This window comes from Oncorhynchus masou, chromosome 1, assembly GCF_036934945.1.
Source record: "Oncorhynchus masou masou isolate Uvic2021 chromosome 1, UVic_Omas_1.1, whole genome shotgun sequence".
Lineage (NCBI taxonomy): Eukaryota > Metazoa > Chordata > Actinopteri > Salmoniformes > Salmonidae > Oncorhynchus > Oncorhynchus masou.
In genome coordinates this window covers 48,523,710-48,542,899 of record NC_088212.1, presented here as the reverse complement: position 1 = coordinate 48,542,899, position 19,190 = coordinate 48,523,710, and the positions used below count along the sequence as shown (strand labels likewise).

Here is a 19,190-nt window from a genome sequence, read left to right as displayed (position 1 = left end):
TAAAAACTAATGTTTTTCAAATGAGACCTGGAAAGCCATTTATGTATCTAGTTCACCGATGAATTCACAAAAAGTGTATCAAAGTAGTCAAAAGTGTAGTATTTCTACAAGGGCACCTATTGGAAGATGGGTAAAAAAAATGTATTAAAAGAAGCCCAGTTCTGGGCATGAAACAGCCAGGGGGAAAGGTCATAAAACACTCACTCTCTCTCGCTTTCTCCCATACACACACAGTATAGAATGTAAAGTGAGAACACTTCCTCTGAATGCTTTCTACTCACACCCCAATTCTAATGACTGTATATCCTGTGCAGCCATAAACTTCCTAGCAGCCTGCCTCTCTTCTCTCTAAAGGCCTTGTCAGAGAACATTAGAATCAGAGCTGCTGTTAAAACTCAGAAATAAACTGACTAAATGCCTGTGATGCTCAGAAGGCAGCTCAGTAAGGGAATCCAGGTAGTGTGCGTGTGCGCATCTGTGCTGCATGTGTGTGTTTAGATAGGCCTTACCTCTGCGGATGCTGCGTCTCATTTTTCCACAGAAGGCGTCAACACGAGGCAGCTCCTGCCCTTCTGTAGTGGGGGAGGGACTCTGTTCGGGGTAGGACAGAGGTAGACAGGGGGGGAGGGGGGCCTGGTCTTGGGGGGTCTTGTTGCCACCTGGAGGGGGCGAGGAGGAGGTGGGAGGGGGGGAAGTGGTAGTGGGGGTCTGGGGGGAGGGGGTGTGGAATGTAGGGGTTTGGGCTGAGGATGGACTACTGACAGCGGACTGAGAGAAGGAGGAGGGGATAGAGTTAATATTAGTAAGGTCCAGCCCCCCCACCCTGGCACTGATGGGGGAATGCAGAGAGAGTTTGCGTGTGCGGACAGGAGAGGAGGTGCGGGAGGAGATGGAGAGAGGACCGGAGAACTTGCGGCAGAGACGGGGGGACTTGTCATTGGTGTGATCACTTCGGTTGTTCTGGTTGGTGGCAAAGAACAATTCCAAAGACCTGAGAGAGAGCGAAACAAATCTGTCAAATTTGCATTCAGTCATGAATTTGAGTGTTTTGAGACAGGAGATGCTATCATCATCATCATGCCAGAAAACTGTGAACAGAACCATCAGCACTACAGATAGATCTATAACTCAGTGGAGTGGAAAATAGGTTACATGAAAGACCATGCAAAGAAGTTGAAGAAAGGAGTGAGAGTGGTGCTGAGCGATTAGAGCTTTTTGAGGTTGGTTCGGATTCGGTTCGATTATAAACAATAATCAAGATTTTCGAAACATTAAATGCACTATGCATTATGTGGGTTGAATGCTGTAACCAAACAGAATAAAACAATAATTAAAAGTCCCATGATGATACTGACTGCTCATCACTGCTTATCATTAACCATCAGTTATTCACATTACTTCAATAAAATATTTCAGTTGTTGTGTATATTACAATTGTTTTATTTGATGACTTGATGACTAATTTCACTCCAAGTCATCATCTCATCCTGATAGAGCTGCTACCTATGCTGTCTGACAAAACCATTATTTCAGTAGTTCTTTAAAGTAAATAAGGCATACCAATATGACTGCTGAATACCAATACCTCAAGAAGCAACTGCTCTCTATGTATCCCCTCTTGATCGCACATTCTGTCTCTTATGTAGCAGGCGTAAGAATAAACATTATTATGGACTATGGTTATTTGAGTTAATTATCACGTTTTCGTCACTAAACTATGTAGAACATTGGCCTGTTGGAAACTACAACTCCCACAACAATACATCGCACAGTTCGGGCATGATCTGATTTATCTGTAGAGAAACTACAGTGTGCGCATTGAGCTCAGAGAGAGAAAAAAAATGAAATGGGATTAAAATAATTCAACCAATGTCAGTCAATAAATTGTTTTAAAAAACTAAATTTAACCGACATTTCTGTTCATCGCTCAGCACTAAGTGACACACAGACAGAGAGGGAAAGAGCCCAGTGGTCTACCACAGTAGTCAGAATGGAGAATATGCAGACGGAAGATGCTAGAGGGAGTGAGAAAGAAAACTAAGGACAGAGACATTGAGCGAAGGACAGGGAAAGGGAGCGGAGTAAAGAGCAAAATAGCCTTGAAGTCTCCTCTAAAAGTAAAGGTGCAGTGAAAAGATGCAAAAGTGAGGAAAGACGAGAAAGAGCGAGAGAGGGGAGAGGAGAAGATATCACAAGTGAGAGGCAAAGAGAGAGGTACTTGGACAAGTCCAGGGACAGAAAGAGAAAGAGCAAGGGATAAAGCAGAGAGGGGAGGGAGAGAGAGAGGCAGATTGTGTTACTTGGACTGATCCAGGGCTATCTTCCTGATCTTCAGGCTGTAGTCAGGACAGATGGACGTGATGGACAGGCGGTCAAATGAGTGGTACTGTACCCTGTGGAGGGGGATGGAGAGGAAAGGGATATAACGGATGGAGGGGATGGGCAAGGGGTGATGGGGTGAGGATGAGAGAGGAGGGGATGGCGTGAGAAGAGGGGATGGGTGAGGGGGGATGAAGGTGATGGGAAAGGTGAAGGATGGAGGAGTGAAGGTCAGGACAACATATACGTTTATTTATATATAACTGACAATGATCACAGGACATCAAAGCCGTTTCATGTTGAAACTATGTGTGAATTCATTATGCTCCAGGGTGAAGACTCCCCTAGGTCAGTGGAGGCTGCTGAGGGGAGGACGGCTCATAATAAGGGCTGGAATGAAGCGAATGGAATCAAACAAATGAAAACCATGTGTTTGATACCATTCCACTGATTCCGCTCCAGCCATTACCACGAGCCTGTCCTCCCCAATTAAGGTGCCACCAACCTCATGTGCCTTAGGTACAGATCTAGGATCGTCTACCCTCCCCCAAGTCTAACCTTAACAATTAGTGGGGAAAATGCCAAACTGACAAGATCAGTGTCTAGGAGCAAATACACCCTGTCATATACTGTAGGTGTGTGGGTCTCTGCTGTTGTTTCTGGTCTATGTTCTCTGGTAATGAGGTCATCCAGGAGTTGGCCTACACACATGCGCTGGACACAGGAAAAAGATAGGAAAAGAGGCACAGACTTTCCAGTTGAGAGGATCATTAGGTCTGGGCAGGAAAATGCACACACACAAAACACTGTCTTGGCAAATGTTTTGGCAAAATGAAACATTTTTCAAGCATCTGTTTTGCTAGCAGTAAAATTGTTGTGTTTCGTTCAATTAACCCCTGGGCCACAAGTGGTCCTACACCACTCACCCTCCATTCTGGGGCTGAAACAGCCAGGTGGAAAGGTCAAAAAACACTCAGTCTCTCTCTCCCATACAACACACACACACACACACACACACACACACACAAAAACACCAATAAAACTGGATAGAGAGAATAACAGGAGATATGAGGTGAGAGGTTTAGAGAAAACTCAACCCTCTGTAACATGAAAATGTGTGTGTGCGCTTTTCTGTGAATGTGTGCATGTCATGCATGTTCTCTCTCATGTATTACCTGACAGGTATAGAGGTGAAAGGTTTCTTGTAGATGTCAGCCAGTTTATCCATGACCACGGCAGCAGTAGTGAAGATACGGTAGGTGTGGAGGAAGGTGTTGAGGAAGTCGATGGAGAGGAAGCGCAAGTCCGTCAGCCTTTCCAGTAGCCGCTCCACGCTGGCGTAGCGAATCTGTGGGACCTTGCAGGAGTTGAGTGTCTTGCTGAAGCAAATGTCAACATCATCTTTATGGAGGCGCATATCAGATCTGATGGATGGACACACACACACACACACACACACACACACACACACAAAATCACTGGTGATCTAATCATTGGATTGCTAGGATTACTCACACAGAAGTTTTAAGTATGGATAAACACTTAAAGTTGCAGTAAGTCATGTCAGAAGCTAGCAGATTAATTACTTACTGACAACTGCTGCAAATGCCAATAAAACTAAATCATGCTTTCAAATTCACTTTCCTTCTGCTTTGTCTAACACTATAAATCAAGCGATCAAAGGAGTTTTGTGGGTCAGAGTGCAGGATTTATTTAGTTATTTAGATATGTTTGCACATATCACAATGTTACCAACACTTAGTAAACTTTTGAAAAAAATGTGTGTTTGACCAGATACAATGCTATTTCACAGTAAACAACAGTAAACAAATTGACAGACTTTCAGCACGCATATTTGTGAGGACACTCAAAAAGCACGGCACTTATACAAATGACTGATTGGCTGAGAGAAATTGATGATACAATTCTGGGGGCTGTCTTGTTAGACTTCAGTGAAGCTTTTAATATTATAGACCATAGTCTTTCTGGAAAAACGTATGTGTTATGGCTTTACACCCCCTGCTATAATGTGGATAAAGAGCTACTTGTCTAACAGAACACAGAGGGTGTTTTTTAATGGAAGCCTCTCAAACAATATGCAGGTAGAAGCAGGAATTCCCCAGGGTAGCTGTTTAGGCACCTTGCTTTTTTCAATCTTTACTAATGAGATGCCACTGGCTTTGAGTCGTGTGATCAGGTGCCACAAAGGGGGATAATGGGAAATTGCAGTTGGCTCAGAACAGGGCGGCATGACTGGCCCTTAAAAGTACACCGAGAGCTAACATTAATGACATGCATGACATGCATGTCAATTTCTCATGGCTCAAAGTGGAAGAGAGATTGACTTCCTCATTACTTGATTTTGTAAGAGGTTGATAAACTGAAGGTACTGAGCTGTCTGTTTAAAATACTAGCACACAGCTTGGACAACTATGCATACCCCACAAGACATGCCACCAGAGTTCTCTTCACAGTCCCCAAGTCCAGAACAGACCATGGGAGGCGCAAAGTACAACATAGAGCCATGACTAAATGAAAAAGTACTACATCTATTCCACATCAGGTTACTGATGCAAGCAGTAGAATCAGATTCAAAAAGCAGATAAAAATAGACGCTATGGAACAGCAGGGACTGTGAAGTAACACACAGGCACAGACACATGCATACACACACACACACACACACACACACATGGATTTTTCATTCTAGATATGTCGTTGTGGAGTATGGGCCTGAGGTCACACACTTAGTGTTGTGAATTCTGTACTGAATGTATTGTAATGTTTTTAAAATTGTATAACTGCCGTAAAGCTTCTCTAGGATAGGGGGCAACATTCGGAATTTTGGATGAAAAGTGTGATCAAATTAAACTGCCTGCTACTCATGCGCAGAAGATAAGATATGCATATCATTATTATATTTGGATAGAAAACACTGAAGTTTCTAAAACTGTTTGAATCATATCTGTGACTATAACAGAACTTATTTGGCAGGCGAAACCCAGAGGACAAACCATTCAGATTTTATTTTTGCGGTCACTCTTCAATAGGGCTTTCATTGGGAATTCAGATTGCAGTTCATATTGCTTCCACTGGATGTCAATAGTCTTAAGAAATTGGTTGAGGTTTTTCTTTTGAGAAATGAAGAAGCAACACTGTTCAGAATGAGGCTGAAGGGAAGTGTACCCTTTGTTAGAGGCACGTGACCTGAAAGGAATCCACTTATCATAAATGTTGGTACATTTGTGGACAAAAGTCCAAAGAAAATAGCCAAGAAATCTGCATTAAAAGAAATAAACACCACCACCAACTAAGGAGGTTCAGTCAAAAAAGCAGTGGCTTTTACAATAGCTGTTAAATACGGCAGTGTTCCTCACACCTGGGTTTGGAGGAAGTGCAGGCTCCTGTTTCAGCCAAAAAGTAACAAACCTGATCAACTATTCATAAATACTTTGAGTGGTATATTCAGGTATGTTAGCTCTGGGTTAGAACTAAGCCATACACACTGGAGCAAAAGCAGGTGTGACAGACAGACGTGTTAACGTATACAGTTTAAGTCGGAAGTTTGCATACACTTAGGTTGGAGTGATTAAAACTCGTTTTTCAACCACTCCACACATTTCTTGTTAACAAACTAGAGTTTTGGCAAGTCGGTTAGGACATCTACTTTGTGCATGACACAAGTCATTTTTCCAACAATTGATTACAGACATATTATTTCACTCTATCACAATTCCAGTGGGTCAGAAGTTTACATACACTAAGTTGACTGTGTCTTTAAACAGCTTGGAAAATTCCAGAAAATTATGTCATGGCTTTAGAAGCTTCTGATAGGCTAATTGACATAATTTGAGTCAATTGGATGTGTACCTGTGGATGTATTTCAAGACCTATCTTCAAACCCAATGCCTCTTCGCTTGACATTATGGGAAAAACAAATGAAATCAGCCAAGATCTCAGAAAACAATTGTAGACCTCCACAAGTCTGGTTCGTCCTTGGGAGCAATTTCCAAACGCCTGAAGGTACCACGTTCATCTGTACAAACAATAGTACGCAAGTATAAACACCATGGGACCAGGCAGATGTCATACTGCTCAGGAAGGAGACGCATTCTGTCTCCTAGAGATGAACGTACTTTGGTGAGAAAAGTGCAAATCAATCCCAGAACAACAGCAAAGGACCTTGTGAAGATGCTGGAGGAAACAGGTACAATCGTATCTATATCCACAGTAAAACGAGTTCTATATCAACATAACCTGAAAGGCCGCTCAGCAAGGAAGAAGCCACTGCTCCAAAACCACCATATAAAAGCCAGACTACGGTTTGCAACTGCACATGGGGACAAAGATCATACTTTTTGGAGAAATGTCCTCTGGTCTGATGAAACAAAAATAGAACTGTATGGCCATAATGACCATTGTTATGTTTGGAGGAAAAAGGTGGTGGCTTGCAAGCCAAAGAATACCATCCCAACTGTGAAGCACGGGGGTGGCAGCATCATGTTGTGGGGGTGCTTTGCTGCAGGAGGGACTGGTGCACTTCACAAAATTGATGGCGTCATGAGGGAGGGAAATTATGTGGATATACTGAAGCAACATCTCAAGAGATCAGTTAAAGCTTAAAGCTTAAAGCAAGTTAAAGCTTGGTCGCAAATGGGTCTTCTAAATGGACAATGACCCCAAGCATACTTCCAAAGTTGTGGCAAAATGGCGTAAGGACAACAAAGTCAAGGTATTGGAGTGGCCATAACAAAGTCCTGACCTCAATCCTATAGAACATTTGTGGGCAGAACTGAAGTGTGTGCGAGCAAGGAGGCCTACAAACCTGACTCAGTCACACCAGCTCTGTCAGGAGGAATGGGCCAAAATTCACCCAACTTATTGTGGAAAGCTTGTGGAAGGCTACCCGAAACATTTGACCCAAGTTAGACAATTTAAAGGCACAGCTACCAAATACTAATTGAGTGTATGTAAACTTCTGACCCACTGGGAATGTGATGAAAGAAATAAAAGCTGAAATAAATAATTCTCTATTATTATTCTGATTATTCTTTCACATTCTTAAAATATAGTGGTGATACTAACTGACCTAAGACAGGGAATTTTTACTAGGATTAAATGTCAGGAATTGTGAAAAACAGTTTAAATGTATTTGGCTAAGGTGTATGTAAACTTCTGACTTCAACTGTATGTGGGCGCTCTTACTTGATCATGTGAGGCACGGTGACTTTGGAGTTCTCCTCAAATACACTAGTCATCAAACCATTACAGCGGATATTATCGATACACTAGAGAGAGAGGGCGAGAGAGAGAGGAAAAGGGAGGAGAGGGAGAGTTAGTGCAGATAAGTGGAGTGAAAGATCAATCTAAACCTCAATCTGATATATTAGCAATATCCTAAGATGTCGTATGTAATTATGGTTTACAAGAAATGTATCAAAACCCTAAGGAAAGATGTTGTTATTAAAGATTTTCCTTTGACCTAATCTTTGTTTAGAATCAAGCCAAGCCTCAGAGGAGGTGCAGTGTGTGTGTGTGTGTGTGCATGCATGTGTGTGTGTGCGTGCATGTAGGGGGAACACTGGGTTAAAGGGGATGAGCCAAGCACAAACCAGGGTTTGACCCCTGGGGAACCAACCACTCTGTTTACTCCCTGCAAAGCCTCATGGGATACCCAGAGGGAAACTCACGGTGCTGTTTGTGAACTTTTTGTTGTTAGGTTATTATTCCAAGAAGAGAAAGAGAAAGTGAGAGAGTTAGTTACCTGGCTGATGTCGCTGGTCCAGGCAGCTTTCTCCTGTCGTGAGGGAGCCAACAAGACTACAGTGAAGGAGGGTGAGTCAGACGGCTCGATGATCAGCTTAAAGTCCAACTGACCGAATACCTGACCACCACTGGACTTCGCTAAAAACAAGGGAAGGGAGAGTGAGAAAGAAAATTAGAAGATTGGGTCACCTAGGGTGACAGTGTATTTTGGTATGACACGAGATAAACATGAATATATTAATAAGATATAAGCTGGTCCACTTCATTTACCCCTGCAGTGTGTGTGTGTGTCACTCAAAGTTTAGTTTATCCCTGGAAGTTTACTGGAAATCCCTGGAAGTTTACTCAAAGTTTATCCCTGGAAGTCTGAGTGAAAAGACCCCGCTGTAAGGTTAATGAGTGAGTGATGCCATAGGATCAGCATGAGTGTCATTTAAAGGGAAGGCTGTTAGCTGGTATTTGAAGGGATGTGAGGGTCAGCCAGAGCTTTATCTGTGGACACTTATCTTTTGACACTAATTAACCTGTATGGAGACAGAGACTTAATGAGCCTGTCTGAGTCACTGTATAGATCTAAAGGACTGGGGTTGGTTAACACACACACTTTACTCACAGTCATCGTCGCTGGTCTCTGTTTCTTCTATGAGGGTACACTCTATCAGAGATAGGACTCCACCTTGCTGCAGAGAGAGGTCCGAGGTCATTAACTGTTTGTGTTTTTTTGTGTGCTTAAAATATGACTAGGTCCCAATTCTTTCTCCCAAAGTGTACAATTACACAAATTCTCTCATGGATTTAACAATGGTGGAAACTCATTCTACCAATATGATTTTAAATCCAACCCCGGGAGTATGTAACTGCACACTTCTGGAAAAGGGTGGAGAATTATAGCCAGTAAGTATGCGTGTGTGTGGCTCACCTTGAGCAAGTGCAGCTTGCCTCCTGAGCTGCGTGTGCAGATCAGAAAGTGTTTTGTAAACAGGAAGCACTGTCTCTCTCCTTCCTTCTTCAGAGACAGAGAGCCCAGACGCACCTTACTGAGCTTCCCCCTCTCCACTGACGGCAGCTGAATCAGAGAACCTGGCGGGGGAGGGCAATGGGGGAGAGAGGGAGGAGGGAGTAAGAGGTGGTGTTGAGAGACAGGAAGAGTGGGGAGAGGTGAGTGTGAGAAAAAAATTAAAAAGCCTTTTCCAAGCCAGAACTGCCCTTCTCCTGTTTTTGTAGCGTGAGGCATCTTGATGTACAAAAACAGACCCTGGACAGGACGCTAGTTTATCACAGAGCCTTACCCCCAATCAATCTCCTTAATGCCAAGCAGTACCAAGTACCATTTTTAGACTCTTTGGTCTGACTCGACCAGGGATTGAACCCCTAACCTTCCAATGACGGGGAGGACAGTCTAACCACAAGGCCACTGAGATGGATATGAGAAATACTGTTACATAAACAATGGTTTGTGTCATGAATGTGTAAGTGAATTCTGATGTGTGTGGGCATATACCTGTGTATGTGTGCATGCTCACCCTGTCTGACGAAGGTCTGACTGGTGTCCAGTAGTATATCACATCCCTCTACAATCATCCTCTCGATGGCCAGGTTCTTACGGATGTTCTCTGTATCACTCACCTCATCATGCATCACCCTGAGGAAACACACACACATGATATACTACATGAAATGTCTAAGAGGTAATAATTCATACCTGAATGTGTTGAGGTATTCGTACTCATTGATACACCCACAAATAAACACACAAACACACACCTTGACAGCTCCTCTAGTTTGGACTTGGCAAACTCCAGGCTCTTGCGCTCTACGTGTTCGTGCGGAGTGTGCGCCAGCAGCTCATGCAGGGTGATGATGTAACGAGGAATCTAAGAAAAACAAATAGAGGAAGAGAGAGATAGAGGGTAATTAAGAGAAGGGTGAGGTTTTTAATTGAGACTTTATGGTTTGAATGTTTATGAGCAAGGCCACAGATAGGGTTCTACAAGTAGGTATTTGCTAGGTGAGTGTGTATGGTACCTAGAACATGTGGTATGTGAGGATGTATTTGTGTGTTGGAGTGAGTGTGTGCATGCATTGCGTGTGTGCAGGCATGTGTGAATGCGTGTGCGTTACCGCTACTCCCCTCAGGGGTTTGATGTCGCCGGTATACTAACCACTGGTCCTGGATCCATCATTACGCACACCTGGTATCAATCATTACACACACCTGCATGTCAAACACACCTGGACTCCATTACCTCACTTATTACCTCCCCTATATCTGGCAACCCATTAGGTTCTTTCCCTAGTCAGTATTGTTTGTGTTTCATGTCTATACGCTACTCGTGTTTGTTATTTTGCTCGATGTTCCGTTTATTATTAAACTCACCACCTGCACCTGCTTTCCGACTCCCAGCGTATACGTTACAGAACATATGGTTTGTGGTGGTGTGAGTGCATGTGTGTGTGTGTATGCGTTGCACAAATCAAAATCACATTTGTGCTATCAATTTTCTATCGCTCATTTGCGCATTATGTCACTGTGTGAGGCTGTAGGTCAATTAACCTTGTCGGAGTGGGCGCCCTGATTCTAGTTTGTGAGCTAGGCAGGCTACTGCCTGGGAAGGTCTCCCACTCAGATGTATGAGATAGGTGGGTAGGTTCACCTCAGGTCTCTCCACTGGAAGCCTGAGGTAGGGGGAGCGGGGGAATCTATCAAATAGCGCACCTCTACCTTTGTACAGTACTAATGCAATTAGTAAAATTAGTCACACTAGAAAATGCTACCAAAGAAACCACAATTCGTTCATAATATGAATATATATAGTTTCACAGACATATTGGTGCATTTTTTTTCTGGTTTGTGCGAAATTGTGAACAATAATACAAAACCAGTCTGCACACCAATGTGAATTGGTTTAGTCTTGACAGTGTTGGGTGATGGGTAATGTATTGACGCTCGAGTGCCAAATCCACACATTTGTTTCTATTTGTTTCTATTTGTCTTTGTTACTACTTTTTGATATTTGAGTCTTTGCATTTATATTGTTTTAAATGTTATTATTTATTTGTGTTCCAAATGTCTGAATAAAATTTGTTAGTGCAGAATGGTGCTTTGGGGGGGGGGTGTTACCTGGAACATGGGGTATGTGAGGAAGGTCTCCAGCATCCTGCCCTCACAGGCAGCATTAGCCTCATACTGCTTCAGCAGCTTATCAAAGTCTCGGTTCTGCTTGCAGTTGGCCAGCACTTGCAGGCTGTACTGGTGGTTCCTCACAAACTCCTGGTAGATATTCAGCATAGGCAGCAGGATGTCAAACAGGTCCGCTAGACACACACACACACAAATGTATAAATATATTCTACAGTACACGACAGGCTGGTTTCCCAGACACAGATTAAGCCTAGTCCTGAACTAAAAAGCACTTTCAATGGAGAATCTCCATTGAATAGAAATACTAGACATAGAACTCAAATATATAACAAATAGGGGCCAGGTAAGGAGAACAATAAATGAACTAAGCTAAAATTAGATTAGATTAGCATTAGAGCCTGTTCAGTTTGGCCTGTCCCTGGCCATGTCTCGACGCATTTTCCTCTTACACAACCCATTCCTTACAGGCTGGTCTCCCAAGCAAATGCTTATCGGTAGGCTGTTGAGGTTTTTAGGAGGAGAAATTATGAGATGTCAAGCCATTGTATGTGTGTGTGCGAGAGAGAAAGTGATGAGATGTTGTTTCAATAAGATGAGTGTGTGTGTGTTTGTGTGCCTGAGATAGGCAGCAGTAAGACATCAAGGCCAATTCAGCACTGAGGAACTGACCTTGATGTCAGTGCAAGACTGGGGTGTTTGTCTTGCATTGTCTGTGAGTGTGTGTGTTTTGACCAATATCCTCTTCATAACAAAGCTCTTAGTTTCTAGAACTGCAAGACCAAAAATAGTTTGTGTAGTCCTGTGAAACCGGCTCTATGACCACCAATTAAGTCACTTCCTGCAATTAGACAGACAGACAGGAAGACACAGACAGGCAGACACATTTTATTTTATTTTTATTTCACCTTTATTTAACCAGGTAGGCAAGTTGAGAACAAGTTCTCGTTTACAATTGCGACCTGGCCAAGATAAAGCAAAGCAGTTTGACACATACAATGACACAGATTTACACATGGAGTAAAACAAACATACAGTCAATAATACAGTATAAACAAGTCTATACAGTGCCTTGCGAAAGTATTCGGCCCCCTTGAACTTTGCGACCTTTTGCCACATTTCAGGCTTCAAACTAAAGATATAAAACTGTATTTTTTTGTGAAGAATCAACAACAAGTGGGACACAATCATGAAGTGGAACGACATTTATTGGATATTTCAAACTTTTTTAACAAATCAAAAACTGAAAAATTGGGCGTGCAAAATTATTCAGCCCCCTTAAGTTAATACTTTGTAGCGCCACCTTTTGCTGCGATTACAGCTGTAAGGGAATACCCCCCTGAAATGGACAAAAATGAATGGGAAAACATTGGCATAGTACAAACCATGTACACGATGGACAATACCACCCAAATCGGCATTGATTCATGCAAAATGTTTTGCAAATGCCATATGGCAATTGCCAGTTGTAACACTTCAAAAATCCAACAGGTGGAGTGTGCGCTCCACCGTGGTTTTTCATATAGGAAATGGACCCCAAGTCAACATCCAAAAGCCAAATTTTGAAAAAATGAATTTTTTTCAAAAACTTATCACCCCTTAAAAAAGTGCTTTCTGGACCGTTTTTCGAAATTCTTTCGCTTTTTTTGTCAATTACACATGAGGAAGAACTGTATGAATATACTTTTGTCCAATTTTATTATCATAATTATTTTTTTATTTTTTTACTTGTGCATTAGGCATATGTTTTCTCCATTTGGAACATGATTTCATAGGAAGTCAAAAGTCAAAAATTGCAAAATTTCATAAAAAAATTCACACACCCCTAAAAAAGTGCTTTCTGGACCGTTTTTCGAAATTCTTTAGAATTTTGTGTCAATTACAAATTCTTTCGCTTTTTTTGTCAATTACACATGTGTAAGAACTGTATCAACATACTTTAGTCATATTTTATTATCATAATTGTTTTTTTTTTACTTGTGCATAAGGCATATGTTTTGTGGGGGCCAAATGTCATAAGAAATTTGACATGCTCAAAAATCCTGCAGAAATGCAAAATTGACTGGCCTGATGAACTCGGGATGGCCGGGCAGTGATTGTTGTTCCTTTCAATCACTCGTGGTTTTGATTTCATCATGTCCATTTGTTTATGTTCTCACTTTTGCAAAGTCACTGTGCATTTGCAATATGGTTAACTGGGCATTCACCATCGTTAGGGTTGATTTCAGAATGTCCATTTGTTGATGTTTTCTCACTCTTGCAAAGTCACTGTGCATTTGCAATATGGTTAAAATTCACCATCATCGAATTTGTCATGCTATAAAAGGAATGCCAAATTGACTGGCCCGATGAACTCGGGATGGCTGGGCAGTAATTCTGGTACCTCTCCATCGCTCGTTAGGGTTGATTTCAGAATGTCACTTTTGGTGATGGTACCTCACCGTTTAAACATATTGCAAACGGACAAGAGTCACCAGCAAGTCACCGTCCATCAGTCAATTTGATATCATTCTGACACCAAACTGATACAAACTGACACCAAACCCACTTTTACCAACTCGTTTAGGAGCCAAGTATCACATACTTCAGAGCTGGCCCAAAATTCACAATGCCTTCGGTTCAAACCATAAAAAAAAACATAAAACACGTAGTTACGTTCTAGCTGCGGGTCCATTTCTTGTGTTATGTGTAGGCCTAGCTGAGGCGACCCCGAATCCCAAGTTTCGGCTCGATAGGTCATTTGGTGTCAGAGCAAAACCCTAATTGGTGCTGAAAATCCACTTTTTTCCATGACTTGCTACGGGGTCCTTGAATGAGCTATCTGACAGAAACGTTGGGTTCTGTCTCTATGGGCCGAGACGGTCACAATGCACCTAGTCTTGTGACTCTGGGACATTTCTAAATGTCGCCATTTTCATAATGGTCAAAATGAATTGAAGTCATTGCAAATGTACGAGGCTGTTTCTCGGTCCGAGAACCTTCTAGAGCGCCGTAACTCACCACGCACTATCGACCTGAGGTCTAGAACAGGATTCTAAAGTTTCGGAACTCTAGGTCTGACGGTTCTTTAAAAGTTCCAACAAGGTTAACTAATGCAGGGAGTGTTTGTCTCTACGCACCCCAATGGGTCCCTACTTCCAAGCTGTGTGTGTGTGTGATTTAGTTTTCCTTTGAAATTTTATGGGAAAAATAACTGATTTACAGTTCATGGGGGTTGCCTAATCACATATGAAGTTTTGGAAAGATCTGATTTTTTTAACCCCTTGAAACAGCCCATGAGACACCAATTATGGCACTTCCGGTTGGCACAGGAAGCTATAACTCAACACATATCCTCATTGGGGTATGCTTTTACAGAATCCTGAGTTTTAAGTCTTTACCATAAAAACTGACTGATTTACACAGGGTTGAATGCACTGTGTCTATCAAACTGCAGGCAGGTTATGGGTATACACTTTTAGGGCGATTTTAACCACTTCCGGTTGGTCCAGGAAGCTTAGAATCGACACAGGTAGACCTTATAGTGGCCTGATGGACTGGTACCAAAGACAGGTTCATAAGGCATTCATAACCCATATAGGCTCCAGGTTGAATTTAGGGGAGCAGGCAATGTATTCCTATGGGGAGAGAAGTCAATGCAAACTGTTTTTATGTAAACACCTTCTTTTAACTGTGAAGGGTTAATGCCACACGGTCAAGGTTAGGCTTGCACAGATCGGGAGGACCTTAGGAACAATCCTGTGTTTGAATTGTCCTTCTAAACCTAACGGTTCCGCCGCTGTCACCCAAAAGCAAATGACGTTGTGGTGCAGGCTTACTTTTGGACCTACTTTTCCAATGCTCGCTGCGCTCAGACTGATCGAGCTACGGTCAAGTGGGATATCTCGTTGAACTCGGCACGGCCTTGGGATTATGTTTATGCCATTGCCTGCTCTCTGTGTCTTTAAACACCGTGCTTTGTCACTCCATCCTTGCTGTGTGTGAGTGTGAGAGCTTTTCTTTGACATATGTTGGGAGAAATGACTGATTTTACAGTTCAAGAGGGTTGCCTAATCACACATATGAAGTTTTGAAAAGATCTGACCTTTTTAACCCTTGGATACAGCCACTATGACACCATTTAAGGCACTTCCTGTTGGCACAGGAAGCTATAAATAAACTCATATCCTCATTGGGGTATGCCTTTACAGAATCCTGAGTTTTAAGTCTTTACGTTAAGAACTGAGTTATTTACGGAGGGTTTAGTGAGTGTGTGTTATTTCAGAAAATCATAGAAAATCACAGAAATCTCGCAGAGCTCCGCAGCACACTTTAAAAATATTCGTATGAACACCCTGCAACTGGATCTGTAACTGTTGAAAAAAAACACCTATATTTGAACATCACAAATCTGTCATTGTACGATTTCTCTTAAATGACGATAGATAAATGGCTGATTTTTTTGTTATTGACACCGGAGGCTCCTTGACTTTGACGTGAAGTGAAAAAATAATTTCTCTATTTTCATTTTGGACCTTTAATCCCAGAAAAATGGCCATAACTCAAAAACCGTTGAGGCCTAGACGCCATCTTGTTCGGGGCCAACTGCCCATTATGCCAAACCTATGCTCACCAAGTTTCGGCTTCGAAATATTTTCGAGATAAGGCCCGTCGTGATTCGTGATGTTTTGTCAAATTGCAGTATGATTGCTTATGCCCTCTTGTGGGATTTTCCGGGATAGCGGAAAAATGACCAAAATTTGATTATTTTATAAAACGAAAACCGAATGTCCGACAAAGTTCATTTGATGACTTCCCGGTAGGTCTGGCCCTGCCGCTCGGCCCGACGCCGTCCCCGAATTTAACAAATGTTTTCGGACATCTAGTAAGGGACGGTACATTTGCAATATGGACTTTTTCACTAACCATACAGAAAATGTCGAAATGTTCCCTTAAGGTATGTAAGTCGCTTGGGGTATGTCTCTATCAGTTTTGCACATCGAGAGAGTGAAATTTTTTCCCATTCCTCCTTGCAAAACAGCTTGAGCTCAGTGAGGTTGGATGGAGAGCATTTGTGAACAGCAGTTTTCAGTTCTTTCCACATATTCTCGATTGGATTCAGGTCTGGACTTTGACTTGGCCATTCTAACACCTGGATATGTTTATTTTCGAACCATTCCATTGTAGATTTTGCTTTATGTTTTGGATCATTGTCTTGTTGGAAGACAAATCTCCGTCCCATTCTCAGGTCTTTTGCAGACTCCATCAGGTTTTCTTCCAGAATGGTCCTGTATTTGGCTCCATCCATCTTCCCATCAATTTTAAACATCTTCCCTGTCCCTGCTGAAGAAAAGCAGGCCCAAACCATGATGCTGCCACCACCATGTTTGACAGTGGGGATGGTGTGTTCAAGGTGATGAGCTGTGTTGCTTTTACGCCAAACATAACGTTTTGCATTGTTGCCAAAAAGTTCAATTTTGGTTGCATCTGACCAGAGCACCTTCTTCCACATGTTTGGTGTGTCTCCCAGGTGGCTTGTGGCAAACTTTAAACAACACTTTTTATGGATATCTTTAAGAAATGGCTTTCTTCTTGCCACTCTTCCATAAAGGCCAGATTTGTGCAATATACGACTGATTGTTGTCCTATGGACAGAGTCTCCCACCTCAGCTGTAGATCTCTGCAGTTCATCCAGAGTGATCATGGGCCTCTTGGCTGCATGTCTGATCAGTCTTCTCCTTGTATGAGCTGAAAGTTTAGATGGACGGCCAGTCTTGGTAGATTTGCAGTGGTCTGATACTCCTTCCATTTCAATATTATCGCTTGCACAGTGCTCCTTGGGATATTTAAAGCTTGGGAAATCTTTTTGTATCCAAATCCGGCTTTAAACTTCTTCACAACAGTATCTCGGACCTGCCTGGTGTGTTTCTTGTTCTTCATGATGCTCTCTGCGGTTTTAACGGACCTCTGAGACTATCACAGTGCAGGTGCATTTATACGGAGACTTGATTACACACAGGTGGATTGTATTTATCATCATTAGTCATTTAGGTCAACATTGGATCATTCAGAGATCCTCACTGAACTTCTGGAGAGAGTTTGCGGCACTGAAAGTAAAGGGGCTGAATAATTTTGCACGCCCAATTTTTCAGTTTTTGATTTGTTAAAAAAGTTTGAAATATCCAATAAATGTCGTTCCACTTCATGATTGTGTCCCACTTGTTGTTGATTCTTCACAAAAAAATACAGTTTTATATCTTTATGTTTGAAGCCTGAAATGTGGCAAAAGGTCGCAAAGTTCAAGGGGGCGAATACTTTCGCAAGGCACTGTACGTGTTTTGTTGAGCTCTGCTCAATTTTGAAACAAAATTCATGTTTAACTTTTATTTAACTGGGCAAGTCAGTTAAGAACAAATTCTTATTTACAATGATGGCCTACCCCGGCCAAACCCTAACACCAATCTACACAAACTATTTTTGGTCTTGCAGTTCTAGAAACTAAGAGCTTTGTTATGAAGAGGACTCACTGAGATGTAGTGCCTTAGACCACTGCGCCACTCGGGAAACCGAGTGGAAACAGATTAGGCATATTCTTAACATACCCACTGTATACATTGACATCCCCATTTGCCTGAATCATGCTTTCAACCGTGCATTGGATGATTTGGTGTTTTCAAACTGGAGGGAGATGGGGCTCACAACAATCAATAACTTGTACATTGATGGTCATTTAGCTTCATTTCAACAGTTACAGTGTAAGTTTAACATGCCAGCAACACTGTTTCTTAAGGACACATATCCCATAGTATGGCATTAAGCCAAATAATCCTACATTAGATAGCCTTATCCTTGTCAAATCTCATTCAAAAGGGTTGGTCACTAGACTATGATAGACTATGACCACAAAGAGGTATCCGCATACACTACTAAAACGCCTTGGGAGCAGGACCTTGGTTCATAAATCTCAGATGAGGACTGAGTAGGAGCTCTCAGGAATATAAATCACTGTTCAGTGAATGCCAGACACAACCTTGTTCAGTTTAAGGTGATACACAGGTTACATTACTCAAAAGTGAAACTGCATAAAATATTCCCAGACATCTCACCATTGTGTGAGACGTGCAAGCAGGAGGAGGGGACTTTAACCCACTTATTTTGGAAATATCCTAAGTTACATGTTTACTGGGCTCTCATTTTTTTAATTACTTATCTAAAGCCTTTGTTAGAGTTCTAGCCCCAGACCCATTGATCACTCTGTTTGGTACAGTTGATGGGAATAACCAGGAGGGGAAGGCTGCATCTCTTTGTACTCTATTAGCCAAAAAGCTCATATTGCAATTTTGGAAATTGGAGACTATACCTACCTTTGAAATGTGGTTACAGGATTTAGGGAATATAATGCACATGGAAAAGTTTCTATACAATACCTCCAATAGAAGTCCAATGTTTTACAAAAAATGGCAGCCGATACTGGATAAATGTTCTATTCCCCCTTCACTGTACTTCACTCAATATGTACTTTTGGTTTAACTACACTGTGTTTAATGACTATAAGCTGTCTTCTTATAATATGTACCACCTAATAGGATTAAAATTACATTTTATAATTCTGTGTGAGTTAAGTTTTGTTTTGTCCTCTAAATTTGCCATCTCATTCAACAGGACAATGAATGTCAATGTTTGTGTGTCTGTATTTTTTCTATTGGAAAATAATAAACATATTACATTCATAACAAGGCTCTCTTTAGTTTCTAGAACTGCAAGATGTCAAAAATGCTTTTGGGTCGATTGACTTGAAATGTAACACACTTCCTGTTTCCAAAGGAAACTGAACCTCAACACAAGGCATCCCTATAAGGTCATGATTAGTTGTTTGCAAGGACGGTTAGCTAGCTCAATAGCAGTCAAAGGGGGCGTCATACGTAGTTATGTGGGGGCTGTAGGTATTGCTTTTCTATGGAAAAAAAGCCTGGTTCTCTGCAGGAAT

General features: G+C 41.9%; 1 protein-coding gene across 1 annotated transcript in view; it reads right to left on the bottom strand.

Annotated features, from left to right (window-relative positions):
- The window catches only part of rasgrf2b (Ras protein-specific guanine nucleotide-releasing factor 2b), a 181,462-nt gene that overhangs the window by 68,677 nt on the left and 93,595 nt on the right, over nucleotides 1-19,190 (bottom strand). The window contains exons 8-17 of the mRNA XM_064973592.1: nucleotides 11,207-11,400; nucleotides 9,850-9,959; nucleotides 9,609-9,727; nucleotides 9,005-9,165; nucleotides 8,699-8,765; nucleotides 8,084-8,223; nucleotides 7,525-7,607; nucleotides 3,495-3,743; nucleotides 2,301-2,393; nucleotides 510-991 (exon numbers count right to left, since the gene is read on the bottom strand). Coding sequence (XP_064829664.1) covers nucleotides 510-991; nucleotides 2,301-2,393; nucleotides 3,495-3,743; nucleotides 7,525-7,607; nucleotides 8,084-8,223; nucleotides 8,699-8,765; nucleotides 9,005-9,165; nucleotides 9,609-9,727; nucleotides 9,850-9,959; nucleotides 11,207-11,400 — 1,698 coding nt within the window. The remainder of the gene's footprint in view (nucleotides 1-509; nucleotides 992-2,300; nucleotides 2,394-3,494; nucleotides 3,744-7,524; nucleotides 7,608-8,083; nucleotides 8,224-8,698; nucleotides 8,766-9,004; nucleotides 9,166-9,608; nucleotides 9,728-9,849; nucleotides 9,960-11,206; nucleotides 11,401-19,190) is intronic.